The sequence below is a fragment of the Pecten maximus genome, chromosome 7 (genome assembly GCF_902652985.1).
Source record: "Pecten maximus chromosome 7, xPecMax1.1, whole genome shotgun sequence".
NCBI lineage: Eukaryota > Metazoa > Mollusca > Bivalvia > Pectinida > Pectinidae > Pecten > Pecten maximus.
Window position 1 is genome coordinate 4,113,834 of NC_047021.1, and position 16,110 is coordinate 4,129,943.

Sequence of the window (16,110 nt, forward strand, 5' to 3'; positions counted from 1 at the left end):
AGTCCACCGACTCTAATTTTAGAATCTCCATTAACAAATTTTGTATACGCCCCCAGGAAGGCGTTGATGATTGATGCTGACTCGAACTGATACGTAAATAGCGATAACAAAAATGCATGTCGCACCATGGCGGTATTTGAGAAGAAAAAAATCCTAAAAGTAACCCTAGATGACACTGTCAATCTTTCGTGTGTGATCGACACTGCAGAGAAGAAATCTGATTACATTGTAAGTTTTCACTTTCTGTTTACCTTTCGTTGAGTACAAAGATGCGGATATTTAATTGTATCTGTATGTTGTTATATGTGTAATATTCACGTATACGTACTATACAGAGTCCTATAGGACATATGTAACAAGACACGTGTCATGTCGATTTGCTGTCAGCTGTATTCTGTGTCATTGATATTATGGACTGCTTTGATTAAATTATTGTTAATAATTTAATTAAGAAAATGGACTAAATTAGATACAAGTAAATAAGAATATTTTCTCCATTAGAATTAACTTTATCTTGAATCACAATATAACTATCACAGGAAGTAAAGTGACAATACATTAATCACAGAGACGTATTAATTCAAAAAGAGAACACAAGTATTTAATACACAATGGGCTACTATGCAGTAGTTATAATTACTAAGTTTATCAAAACACTTCCAGGACAAGTGTAAGTTACGTAATGTATATGCTAATGTAGCTAAAGCTATGTGATAATGAATTCATCCTGTCCTGACACAGATCAAAATTAAATCTGGTTAGAAAATGAGAATGTTACCCTTAAATCAGACTAGTCATAGTAACAATATTGGCTCAGGTTTAGGAGTTTGATACAAAATGTATGTTATAAAGTTTTTAAAAACTGAAACATTTACATCATAAGATAAAAAATATAATTTTAATCTCTTTTTGAAGGCCTATACCCTTCGTGTTCAGAGAGGCCCTAAACCAGAGAATTCATGGACTCTTACTAAGAGATACAGTGACTTTGCATCTCTTGATTCTCAACTCAAAGTTTCTAATATAGAAATTACTCTTCCCCCCAAGAAAGTATTTGGGAACTTCAGCAGGGAGTTTGTTGCAGAACGGCAGCAGGGTTTACAGGTATTTTGATTTTGTATCAAACCTTTTAAATTTGCTATTGTCACAAGTGTAAAACACGGTGGTGATTACTCATTATACTATAAAAGATATGTTAAATGGATCAATGTATATATTTTTTTTGTTCTAAGACAAATATTTTTTGATGCAATAATCTTTTTCAAGTGACTATTTATTGTATAAAGACATAAAAAAAACTATTTTAGATTGATCTAATTAATTATGATACATGTATTTAATAATGATATCATTTTATATATAATTACATGCATGTCACTATAATCTATAACTGATGAGGAGTATTGGGTACGTAATGTTTTATGGCCAATCAACAATTTGAGACAATTTGAACCAAACCAGCGCGGGGGACTATACATATACTTTTGATATATATCCTTACTATGTTTTGTTGGACCAGACCTACCTGAATGCAGTACTTGCTGAACCTCTGCTGGCTAGTTGTGTGTTTGTCAAACAGTTCCTCGATCCAGACAACTATACTGACAACATTCCAGGTAAAATTTGTTTTCCTCAAAAGTATATACAACAGGCATATACAGTCAAATGCAGGTATTTCAGGTAAATTTGTATAGTTGATAAGATTACTTTCATTGTGAAATAAAAATGTGATTTTTAAGAAAAGTTTTCTTCTCATTTTGTTTCAAATTACGTTTATATGAAGGTAATTGTCAACATATTATACATGACGTACATTAAAGAATGAACATTTTCTTGGGAAATGTTGAACTTTATTCACATTAGTTAATTTAGTTAATACATTTGGTCTTGTGTTATTATATTGTAATTGGGCTGTGACTTTATACGTAATTCATTATCATAAATAGCCCCTAATAAACTGGTAAGTCACTACATGTACATAACTGCTGACTCAAGTTTTAGGGGTGGCCGTATTATGGGACAATAAATTAGATTAAACGTGTTCACTTATTACTAGGAATGGACTCATTAATGAATAAAAACAATGGTTACATATGATTTATATGCTATGCCTACAGTTCTAGCCCTCCAACATGTGTCAATGGTGTTCCGATCGGAGAAGAGGTGGGAGGTGGTCGAGACACTGCCGGACCTGGGCACGAGACTCCGTAAGACTTACATGATGGTGAAGCCTGTTGACCAGCCAAAACAGAGACAACTTCTGTCCTGGGTCAGTTCCCTTGTTGTATCTATTAGTTATACATTGATGTCTAAGTAACAATCTGATAGACCTTTACCTGCCACTTGTTTAATCAGCTAGTTAATCTACCTTTAATTATGTAATTTACCGGTAATCCACACAAAGTAATAAACATCCACCAGTTTGTATTACTGACTGTATAGTTTAGAGAGACAAATATGATAAATGTGATTTTTCCATCATAAGAATTACTCCAATCTTTCTGATTATTGATTTTGAATTTGAAACTTTCAAAAAAAAAAAAAAATTAAAAAAAAAAAAAAAAAAACTAAAAAAAAACTTATCATAACAGTTAATCATGTGGAGTTAAAATTTTGTTAATATGTGTTTAGAAGCTTGTTTTAGAAACTTAGTTGAAATAAATTTATTTTTCTGACCAGGTGGACTTTGGACCAGACAAGAACATTCCAGATAAAGAGTTAGCTGCTATATTGAAACTGTTTCCTACAATACAGGTAAGTTGTCTATTACATTGAAACTGTTTCCTACAATACAGGTAAGTTAGCTGTTATATTGAAACTGTTTCCTACAATACAGGTAAGTTAGCTGTTATATTGAAACTGTTTCCCACAATACAGGTAAGTTGTCTATTATATTGAAACTGTTTCCCACAATACAGGTAAGTTAGATGTACGTTATATTGAAACTGTTTCCTACAATACAGGTAAGTTAGCTGTTGTATTGAAACTGTTTCCCACAATACAGGTAGAGTTTAAATAGACCAACACTTTGTGTGGTGAATGTCCCCAGCTACATGATAACATGATTTTACAATTGGCACACTGTTAATGTAATCATACCATCTACATTGTATATACAATTTGTATACAATTGTATTGTGAAAAAAAACTACTTCCAGATCTACTGTATATTGTGGAAAAAAAAACTACTTCCAGATCTACTGTATATTGTGGAAAAACACTTGTCAGATTTCAGAACAAGTATTTTCACATATGTATTGGCCAGATTGGAATACTAGTAGTACTTCACATTTGCTGGTCGTAATCATGAAAATCTATTTTGCTTTGACATGATTTAGTAGTATTAATGTATATGTTAATTCTGTACAAAATTCATGATGAAAACAGTTCTGGCTGTTGTGTTTTCGATTTCCCCTCTGACCCGAGCTAATTTTTTTATGTGTAATTAATAAAACTCTTATTTAGAATATAAGTGTTGTCGGAGATTGACGCTAAATAACCTTTGTAGATATATTCTACAGAACTAAATAACCTTTGTAGATATATTCTACAGAATTACAAGTTATCCTTTGTAGATATATTCTACAGAATTACAAGTTATCCTTTGTAGATATATTCTACAGAACTAAATAACCTTTGTAGATATATTCTACAGAACTAAATAACCTTTGTAGATATATTCTACAGAATTAAATAACCTTTGTAGATATATTCTACAGAACTAAATAACCTTTGTAGATATATTCTACAGAATTACAAGTTATCCTTTGTAGATATATTCTACAGAATTACAAGTTAACCTTTGTAGATATATTCTACAGAATTACAAGTTAACCTTTGTAGATATATTCTACAGAATTAAACAACCTTTGTAGATATATTCTACAGAACTAAATAACCTTTGTAGATATATTCTACAGAACTAAATAACCTTTGTAGATATATTTTACAGAATTAAACAACCTTTGTAGATATATTCTACAGAACTAAATAACCTTTGTAGATATATTCTACAGAACTAAATAACCTTTGTAGATATATTCTACAGAACTAAATAACCTTTGTAGATATATTCTACAGAATTAAAAATTAACATTTTAATTGGATCTTAGTAGAAACAAAACAATTAGTTTTGTCCTAAACATGTGTACATAGAAATGTCAATGTTGTGTACAATATGTGCCTGCTTAAATTGGTCATGTCTATACTGGCCCTTATCTCTAGAATACCAAAATTATAGATATAATTGAGCTTTATGATTTTGGTCTCGGGGATATGTTTGATTTTAAGTTTCAAACTAGGGGGAGATAATCTAGTATCAGAATTTAGCTAATCAATTCTTAACACAAATTTAGGGTCTGGTGGCACATCTAGACGGTGTCTCATGTGACTGTTTGTTTCCAAAACGTTTTATAAACTTTTGTGTAAATAAACAGGTGACCATGCAATTAAAAAACAATCAAGAACAGCTGTACTTAATATAATGTTACAAATATTTCAATTTGGACAGAACTATATTTGTTGGTTTGTGAGTGTTGAACTTGTTTATTGAACACTCTATATTCAGCACCCTTACATCCTTCCATACCCGTTTGCTGGGTGTATTGAGAGCGGTGGCATGGTGATCCAGGAATATGTGGAGCGTGGGACGATGCGGGATATGTTGTGTAAATGTAAACCGAAGACTCACTACTTGAAAAAGTATTGTAAGCCCAAGACATTCATTCCTGTAGACTTGGGTGTGGTTAAAACTCTGGGACGTATGATTCTAGAGAGTCTACAGTTTCTACATGAGAAGGGGCTACCTTATGGTAAGTGGATACTCAGGCTGTTAATCGTTTAATTGTAATCTTAACTTTTTTGTTGTTTTATATACTTGTGGAGTCTTATATATATTTACACTAGTCTTATAAGCTGGTTTAGCATGATTGTAGACTAACTTAACCTCAGATGTTTGAGCTTGCCATACAGCATAATGATGAATCAAAAGGATTATCATGTTTATGCCAACTAGAAAAATAACAACTTTGTAATTAATAAATCACTGTGTAGGTCAGGCAACATCCATGCAGGTAACCTGTTGTTTGATACAGGCCCTCTGTACCTGTTGTTACCTGCCTATTTTCTTGTAATTGTAGGTCACCTCCATGCAGGTAACCTGTTGTTTGATACAGGCCCTCTGTACCTGTTGTTACCTACCTATTTACTTGTATTTGTAGGTCACCTCCATGCAGGTAACCTGTTGTTTGATACAGGCCCTATGTACTTGTTGTTACCTGCCTCTTTACTTGTATTTGTAGGTCACCTCCATGCAGGTAACCTGGTGTTTGATACGTACAGGCCCTCTGTACCTGTTGTTACCTGCTATTTACTTGTATTTTTAGGTCACCTCCATGCAGGTAACCTGTTGTTCAATGGTAAGAAGTGTCAGTTACTGGAGCTACACAACTCATTACTGGGTCTACCATCATATTACAGACCATTTTTTATACAGTTCAAAAAGATCAAGGTAAGATTTGATAGTGATGAAGTGTGGAGACAATATAATGTTATTTACCTGTATTTACCATGATTAAAAGCTAAAATAAAAACAAGTTATGGAAATGAAATGTGATAGAATAGTTATGATTAGGGGATTTAGAGAGCTTCCACATCTTTATACACTAGACAATTAATGATCAGTGTTATTGTCAATAATCACTCCCATATAGATATATAAATATATCATGGACAATGTTGTTTGATATTGATGTCCTTAGATAACATGTCTGAGTTTTTTTTGCTGATTTGTAGACAACTGAAATTGTGGATGTTTACTGTTTTGGACACCTGGTATATGAGATGTACTTTGGTGAGCAGCTGAAGCAGCCTACCTGTGACAAGTTTCCCCCGGACTGTCCTCCCCAGCTCAGTATGTACAATATTGGTGACAAGTCCCCCTGGACTGTCCTCCCCAGCTCAGTATGTACACCCCCCCCCCCCCCCCCCCCCACCTCCCAGCTCAGTATGTACAATATTGGTGACAAGTCCCCCCGGACTGTCCTCCCCAGCTCAGTATGTACACCCCCCCCCCCCCCAGCTTAGTATGTACAATATTGGTGACAAGACCCCCCTTACTGTCCTCCCCAGCTCAGTATGTACAACCCCCCCCCCCCCCCACCCCCCAGCTCAGTATGTACAATATTGGTGACAAGTCCCCCCGGACTGTCCTCCCCAGCTCAGTATGTACACCCCCCCCCAGCTTAGTATGTACAGTATTGGTGACAAGTCCCCCGGACTGTCCTCCCCAGCTCAGTATGTACAGTATTGGTGACAAGACCCCCCTTACTGTCCTCCCCAGCTCAGTATGTACACCCCCCCCCCGACTGTCCCCCCCCCCCCCCCCCCCCAGCTCAGTATGTACACACCCCCCCCCCCCCCCCGACTGCCCCCCCCCCCCCAGCTTAGTATGTACAGTATTGGTGACAAGTCCCCCCCAACTGTCCTCCCCCCCCAGCTCAGTATGTACAGTATTGGTGACAAGTCCCCCCCCAACTGTCCTCCCCAGCTCAGTATTGGTAAACTACAAATTATTTCTGGCTACATCGTAGACTTATTTCTAAAATAATGTTAACATTGATGTCATTTCACTGCCATGATGTGATGAAGTACTTATTGGCAAATATTCTGTTGTATTTTAGGATCAGTTCTTGAGTCCATTTTGACGACTGAAGCTTGTAAAAATGGACTCCCTACAGTACAAGATCTGTTGTCTCACACGTAAGTATTCAAACTGACAGGGAGTTTCAGCTCCATAATACCATCAGTGTGATCAATCTGATCATCTCTTTAATTTTGACAAACAGGATACAATGTGTTAACAATGTCTCTTTAAGAGCTATGTTATCCCAGAAAATACATATCCACACGAAACTGTATGTCCCAACTATATCTATCACACAAACTGTATGTCCCAACTATATCTATCACACAAACTGTATGTCCCAACTATATCTATCACACAAACTGTATGTCCCAACTATATCTATCACACAAACTGTATGTCCCAACTATATCTATCACAGAAACTGTATGTCCCAACTATATATATCACAAACTGTATGTCCCAACTATATCTATCACAAACTGTATGTCCCAACTATATCTATCACAGAAACTGTATGTCCCAACTATATCTATCACAAACTGTATGTCCCAACTATATCTATCACAGAAACTGTATGTCCCAACTATATCTATCACACAAACTGTATGTCCCAACTATATCTATCACACAAACTGTATGTCCCAACTATATCTATCACACAAACTGTATGTCCCAACTATATCTATCACACAAACTGTATGTCCCAACTATATCTATCACACAAACTGTATGTCCCAACTATATCTATCACAGAAACTGTATGTCCCAACTATATCTATCACACAAACTGTATGTCCCAACTATATCTATCACACAAACTGTATGTCCCAACTATATCTATCACACAAACTGTATGTCCCAACTATATCTATCACAAACTGTATGTCCCAACTATATCTATCACAAACTGTATGTCCCAACTATATCTATCACACAAACTGTATGTCCCAACTATATCTATCACAGAAACTGCATGTCCCAACTATATCTATCACACAAACTGTATGTCCCAACTATACCTATCACAAACTGTATGTCCCAACTATATCTATCACAAACTGTATGTCCCAACTATATATCACACAAACTGTATGTCCCAACTATATCTATCACACAAACTGTATGTCCCAACTATATCTATCACAAACTGTATGTCCCAACTATATCTATCACAAACTGTATGTCCCAACTATATCTATCACACAAACTGTATGTCCCAACTATATCTATCACAGAAACTGTATGTCCCAACTATATCTATCACACAAGCTGCATGTCCCAACAGACGGGAGAATATCCTTTCCTCAAATTTTTCGTAACTTTGTTTTATGTATTCTAAAAGTATGTATTCAAAATTAGTATTATATGTCATTCTGATGATGTCACTATGTACCCTGCGTATTGCAACCTGGAATATACGGGGTATTATGTATGGTACCTCATACACCCAAAGTGTTTTAGACAAAACAGACATTTGTGTAATAAGTGAACATTGGTTGAATTCGACTAATGTACAAGTTCTAGATCAAATTCATGATGATTTTATAGCTTCTTCCAAAACTGTTGAAATACGCAATGATTGTACAATATCTGGTAGGCGAGGTTCTGGTGGGGTTTGTATATATACCAGAAAAACTATTAACATGAGGGTAAGTTCGATTGAGGTAAAATCATCAAGAATTGCATGTGTAAAGATAGAAATTCCAAATGTTCAAACTATTAATGTAATAGGAGTTCTGCTCCCATCAACTAATGTATCAATAAATACATATAGGGACATAGTCTGTGAAGTCTTTGAAACATACGATAAAATTTGTAAAACTGGACTTACAATTATATGTGGAGATATCAATGTTGATTTATCACAAAAAAGTAACTGCAAAAGTAAATTTGTTTTTGAATTCCTAAAGGAAAGAAATCTTATTTCGGTGTGCTTGTTACCATGTACGAATGGTGTAAACTATACTTACCGGAACAAAGACCTTACACAGAAAACTTTGATTGATCATGTATTTATACCAGATTTTTTCAAAACGTCTGTGATTAATTGTAACATACACTACTGCATACCCAAGCCCTTAAAACGGCCATTAAAAACCCCATTAAAATTTCCCATCATAAAACCATCAATCATGCTATTAATTTTGTACCTTTAATTGCTATTAATTGAAAAATTTTAATACAAGTTTGATAGTCTTTAAATGTGACAGTTTTCAATTTTAATGATCATCAAAGGGTTGAAATAAATCAATTAGTTCATGGTACTTAATTAATACATTTTAATGGCTATTAACAAAACATTTATAATGATCATTAATTATTTTAATAATGGCTTTTAATTTAACATTAATGACTATTAAAGGTACAAAATTAATGGGTCTGAAAAAAACCCAATACAATTTAAATGCATTTTAAGGATTTTAATGGTTTGACAAAAACATTAATAGTCATTAACTCTTATCACTAATGTCAAATTGCCCATTACAAACCCATTAAAGTTTTCACTAAGTAATTGCCATTACAATGTAATAGGGCCATCAATAATTAGTTTTCAATGTAATGGGCATCAAACCTTATGGTGTAATGGGCATTAAACATTTTGGTGTAATGTAATGTCCATTAGGTTTGGAGCAAAACCATTTTTGTAATGCCCATTAACGGTGTCATTACTTTCTGAAGTGTACTCTGTAATGGCCATTACCTTTCGTCAGAAAAGGTGTAATGGCCATTAAAGGTGTACAAAACTAAAAGACCATTACAAGAAAATACACTTTAATGGCCATAATTTTTACAAATATAATGACCATTACTTTTAAAGTACAAAAACTGTTTAAAGATCAACACAATGGTAATGGCCATTACGTTTTTACAAACAAAAGTGTAATGGCCATTATATATATACAGGTATACAAAATGAATGGACCTACATGTGACCATTACATTAGACGCATTCAGAAAATTTAGAAAATGCATTTTACCACTTAATTTCATCAAAGTTCATCATGAACTGTATCACTATGCATGTTTGACAATATCGTTGTACATGTAGTCCTTCCATTAAAAATTGCATTCAAAGTGATCCATCATTTGTTTCAAATTGATAACTGCTTCAAAAATGGATATTCACAGTACACAATCATGTGGACCCAAAATCCTTTTAATATTCTTCAGATACATGTAAGAGTGATTTATGTTCATTATTGCATTAATTCTCAATGTACATATGATGTGTGTTTGTACAATTTGGTTGAATAGGCAATACAATTTAAGAAATGCCAAAGCTGTTTGAATATAATGTACACTATGTAAATTTAGGTCACATGCATGGTGATTGGTTTTAAGTTAATTCTTATCTATAAACAGGTTGACATACTTCCAGAGTTGAATATTTCATTTCCTGGTAGTCTTGTATTAATCATGAACCAGGTATTAAAGATAAATACTTCCCTTCATTTGTAAAATAACATGTTGTTCATATGTGTGAGAAAAGCCTCATGGCTGCCATGTATTGGAACTCTCCTGCTTGAAGTTATTGGGCGGGAAAAATTTGGCGGGAAATTTGAAGTTTTTTTTTATTGTGAAGGGGTTTAGTAAGCCTGTACAGTTTCCTTATTCTTCTTTAAAATTGTAATATAGACATGGAATTCAACAATAGCAATATAATGAAAAATAAAATACTGAAATAATACATTAATTTAAGGTCAACAATTCATGGTAGTATATTAAACATTGTCATATATATTACAATATGATGTGATGATATTTGTAATATTTGTAATGGCCATTACAAGAAAAAAAATGTCACTTATGAGGAATTGCACATCAGAATAACAGATGTAATGGCATTACATAAAGGTACCATTAAGTAACGGCTATTGCATTATGACCATAATTTGTTATGGTCATTAAATGGAAAATGTAATGGGCATTACATGAAGGTACCAATAAGTAATGGCCATTGCATTGTGATCATAATTTGTTATGGCCATTAAATGGAAAATGTAATGGGCATTACATGAAGTTACCAATAAATAATTGCCATTACATTGTGATCATAATTTGTTGTGGCCATTAAATGGAAAATGTTATGGGAGTACATAAAATCCACAGTTAGTAATGGCCATAACATTATGATGACTCCACTCTAATGGCCATTACAAACAGAATAAAGGCCATTAAGAAAAATACAAAACATGAAGTAATGGCCATTATTTTGTTAATGACCATTACAAAGAAAATCTTAATAGGAAAGTAATTGAAATTTAGAAAAATAATGCCCATTACATTACTTAACTCCAGGTTTGTCCCAAAAATGGAAACGAGAAATAATGGCCAATTTTAATGGAATCAGTGTTTTTAATGGTTTTGTAATGGGTTTGTAATAGATTTGTAATGACTTTGCTGGGCAGTAGTGATAGATGAACGATGTCCCTATGATGTATCTGATCATCTTCCTGTTTATGCATCATTTGACTTAACCATGCTTAAAATATCACAGCAAAGAATGAAGTATTGTGTACTTAACTGGGATAAGACTGATATTGTAAGTAGGAAATTGTACCAAACAGAATTAGATAGATATTGTAATTGCATGCCAAAAATACTTCCCAATCCTGAAAATATAGAAAATTATTGTAATCTGTTGGTTCAAGGTATGCATTTAGCTTCTGAAATGTATATATCTAGTGGTAGATATAGATCTTTTTTGAAACCCTATTGGAAATCAAACAAGTTAAACAACTTTCATTATGAACAAAGGGCGGCTAGAAAAATATGGAAGAATGAGGGCAGACCGAGGGGTCATGATAATCATTCATATACAGTCTATAAAGATAAAAAGAGAGAATTCAGAAAGCGAAAACGAGCAGCTGAAAAAATGTGGCAAGATGAAAAATTTGAAGAGATTCGGGAAGCTGCTGAATTGGAAATAGGTCTTTTTTATAGAACAGTGAAAAAACACAGAAAATCTAATTCTGTAAATAGTAAGTTAACATACAATGGACAAAATGCTACATCAGCAGGTGACATTTGCAATTTATGGGGTGTATACTTCTCAGATCTTTACTCTGAGACAATGCGTCCAAATTTTGACCAATATTTTTATAGTTCTGTCAATGACGAAATAGCAAATCTGACCGAAAAAGAAAAAATAAATGATAAATTATCTACGGATAGCTTTAACGTTACAATGACTGAGATTAAAAACATATTAAAAGTAGCTAAAAGGAAAAAGGCACCTGGCCCTGATTTTATAACAAATGAGCACATGATTTTTGCTGGAAATGGTATGTTACAATGCCTAGAGGATCTCTTTAATGCTATTTTTGAATGTGAATATGTTCCAATTTCATTCAAACAAGGCACGATTATACCGCTGTATAAGGGGAAAAACAAAGACAAATCAGACCCTGCTAATTACAGAGCTATAACATTAACATCAGCAATAGGCAAACTTTTTGAAAAAATATTACTCGTTCGAATAGAAAATAGAATTCTTGAACAGAAAATAACATTTCCCCATCCATGTCAATTTGGTTTTCGTAAAGAACATGGTTCTATTCCAGCAATTTATGTAGTTAAAGAGTTAATTAATTACTACAATGGCAGAAATTCTAATGTGTATTGCTGTTTCTTAGACAACGAGAAAGCATTTGATAGAATCTGGCAGAATGGTCTTTTCTATAAGTTGTATTATGATTTAAATATAAAAGGTAAATTGTGGAATTTAGTACATAATACATACAATGGAGCTTCATGTGAAGTGAGGTATACTTCTTTTCTAAGTGAAAAGGTCCATATAAGACAAGGTGTCGGTCAAGGGAGGGTAATGTCATCATGGATGTTTTCTGTATATATAGACCAATTGATGTATTCCCTAGAAAAAAGTAAAAGTGGTCTTATTATTGGAGACACACATATTTCCTCTGTACTGTTAGCAGATGACACTACCTTACTTTCATCATCTGTACGTAACATACAGTGTCTTCTTCAATTCGTAGAAAATTATGCTAACAAATGGCGATTGACTTATAATGGAAACAAAAGTTCACTTATTGTTTTCAGATGTACCAATACAAAAACACCATCTCCTAAATTGACATTGAATTTTTGTAATAGTATAGTTTTTGAAAAAGATTCAACGATATATGCTGGTACATTATTGTCAGCGAAGCATGACGGAAGTAACACTGTTAATTTGGCATCCAAAAAAATGAAGAAAAAATTACATTCTTTATATGATGTTGGCATGAAGCCTTCAGGGATGCTACCAACCTCAGCCAAATGTATTTGGGAACGTGTTATATTACCTGCTGCATTGTACTCATGTGAAACATGGAATAACTTATCCCCAAAACTCAGTGAAACACTAGAAATAACACAAAGATATTTCGTGAGGTTTATTCTAGAGTTTCATTCAACTTCCCCAGTAGACGCTACAGTTTCTTCACTTGGACTCTGGTCAGTCCAGGGGAAAATAGATAAAAACAAAATGTTATTTTTCGAAAGATTAAGTAATGCCAAATATGACTATACCCACAAGAAAATTTTTAATTACCTTCTTGGATGTATTATTAATGGACATACAGATTGTTCAAATTCAATTACTTTTAATCTGATGAATATTGTTATCAAATATCAGCTTATTTTTTTTTATAGAACAATTTATCAAAGATGGATACTTTCCATCAAAACTGCCATGGAAAAATATTGTTAATAATGCTATCTTTAAGCATGAGGAAGAGATGTGGAAAAACAAAGTTAAAAATAGATTAGACCTTGAACGATTTTGTTTAATTCATACAGAGTTAAAAGAACATCGTCTTATTGCACTGCTGTCAAATCATACCGATCTTAGAAAACAATTAACATATCTTCTTAAACTTGGATGTATGGCTATTACACCAGGCGTCTGTCTTCTTTGTGGAATGGCTTCTGCTGATATTATAAAACATTTAATGATGAACTGTTGGAAACTACTTGAAGAAAGAAACGCAATTTTTTACATGATAGTTGACATTCTACCTGTCACTGAATCAGTTCAACTTTTTAATCAAAATGATAATGAAATACTGGCTTTTTTACTTGGCGGATTAAATGATGTAACACAAAGTATAAATTGTGAAGATTGGCGCAATATTATGTTAAATATTGCAAAAATGATAGAGCCGATGAGGATGAAAATGAGGAAAAATGTTCAAACTTGTAAATATACCTTCAATTAACTTGAAAAAATAACTATGAAAGAGGTCATGTAATTGTATATTATATGATTTAACTACTTTTCTATGGACATGTTTTTGTATTAGTCACGTGATGCATATATCATTTGTATATATTTTTTGTGTTGTATAGTGTTTGTATGAAAAATTAATCTTCATGTAATTGGAGGAAATAAAGATTATTCATTCATTCATTCATTATCTATCACAGAAACTGTATGTCCCAACTATATCTATCACACAAACTGTATGTCCCAACTATATCTATCACACAAACTGTATGTCCCAACTATATCTATCACACAAACTGTATGTCCCAACTATATCTATCACACAAACTGTATGTCCCAACTATATCTATCACACAACTGTATGTCCCAACTATATCTATCACACAAACTGTATGTCCCAACTATATCTATCACACAAACTGTATGTCCCAACTATATCTATCACAAAACTGTATGTCCCAACTATATCTATCACACAAACTGTATGTCCCAACTATATCTATCACACAAACTGTATGTCCCAACTATATCTATCACACAAACTGTATGTCCCAACTATATCTATCACACAAACTGTATGTCCCAACTATATCTATCACAGAAACTGTATGTCCCAACTATATCTATCACACAAACTGTATGTCCCAACTATATCTATCACACAAACTGTATGTCCCAACTATATCTATCACACAAACTGTATGTCCCAACTATATCTATCACACAAACTGTATGTCCCAACTATATCTATCACACAAACTGTATGTCCCAACTATATCTATCACACAAACTGTATGTCCCAACTATATCTATCACAGAAACTGTATGTCCCAACTATATCTATCACAAACTGTATGTCCCAACTATATCTATCACAGAAACTGCATGTCCCAACTATATCTATCACAGAAACTGTATGTCCCAACTATATCTATCACACAAACTGTATGTCCCAACTATATCTATCACACAAACTGTATGTCCCAACTATATCTATCACAGAAACTGTATGTCCCAACTATATCTATCACAGAAACTGTATGTCCCAACTATATCTATCACAGAAACTGTATGTCCCAACTATATCTATCACACAACTGTATGTCCCAACTATATCTATCACACACTGTATGTCCCAACTATATCTATCACACAAACTGTATGTCCCAACTATATCTATCACACAAACTGTATGTCCCAACTATATCTATCACACAAACTGTATGTCCCAACTATATCTATCACAGAAACTGTATGTCCCAACTATATCTATCACACAAACTGTATGTCCCAACTATATCTATCACACAAACTGTATGTCCCAACTATATCTATCACACAAACTGTATGTCCCAACTATATCTATCACACAAACTGTATGTCCCAACTATATCTATCACACAAACTGTATGTCCCAACTATATCTATCACACAAACTGTATGTCCCAACTATATCTATCACACAAACTGTATGTCCCAACTATATCTATCACACAAACTGTATGTCCCAACTATATCTATCACACAAACTGTATGTCCCAACTATATCTATCACACAAACTGTATGTCCCAACTATATCTATCACACAAACTGTATGTCCCAACTATATCTATCACACAAACTGTATGTCCCAACTATATCTATCACACAAACTGTATGTCCCAACTATATCTATCACACAAACTGTATGTCCCAACTATATCTATCACACAAACTGTATATCCCAACTATATCTATCACAAACTGTATGTCCCAACTATATCTATCACAAACTGTATGTCCCAACTATATCTATCACAAACTGTATGTCCCAACTATATCTATCACAGAATCTGTATGTCCCAACTACATCTATCACACAAACTGTATGTCCCAACTATATCTATCACAGAAACTGTATGTCCCAACTTTACCAATCACACAAACTGTATGTCCCAACTATATCTATCACACAAACTGTATGTCCCAACTATATCTATCACAAACTGTATGTCCCAACTATACCTATCACAAACTGTATGTCCCAACTATATCTATCACAAACTGTATGTCCCAACTATATCTATCACAGAATCTGTATGTCCCAACTATATCTATCACAGAATCTGTATGTCCCAACTATATCTATCACACAAACTGTATGTCCCAACTATATATATCACAAACTGTATGTCCCAACTATACCTATCACAAACTGTATGTCCCAACTATATCTATCACAAACTGTATGTC

General features: G+C 33.6%; 1 protein-coding gene across 2 annotated transcripts in view; it reads left to right on the plus strand.

The window, feature by feature from the left end:
- Window positions 1–29: 29 nt before the first annotated feature.
- The window catches only part of LOC117331385 (PX domain-containing protein kinase-like protein), a 47,510-nt gene continuing 31,429 nt past the window's right edge, over window positions 30–16,110 (plus strand). For both annotated transcript variants that reach the window (XM_033890085.1, XM_033890086.1), the window contains exons 1-9: window positions 30–228; window positions 916–1,104; window positions 1,520–1,616; window positions 2,118–2,269; window positions 2,680–2,754; window positions 4,568–4,811; window positions 5,385–5,509; window positions 5,794–5,911; window positions 6,681–6,759. In XM_033890085.1, coding sequence (XP_033745976.1) covers window positions 127–228; window positions 916–1,104; window positions 1,520–1,616; window positions 2,118–2,269; window positions 2,680–2,754; window positions 4,568–4,811; window positions 5,385–5,509; window positions 5,794–5,911; window positions 6,681–6,759 — 1,181 coding nt within the window. In that variant the 5' untranslated portion in view covers window positions 30–126. The remainder of the gene's footprint in view (window positions 229–915; window positions 1,105–1,519; window positions 1,617–2,117; window positions 2,270–2,679; window positions 2,755–4,567; window positions 4,812–5,384; window positions 5,510–5,793; window positions 5,912–6,680; window positions 6,760–16,110) is intronic.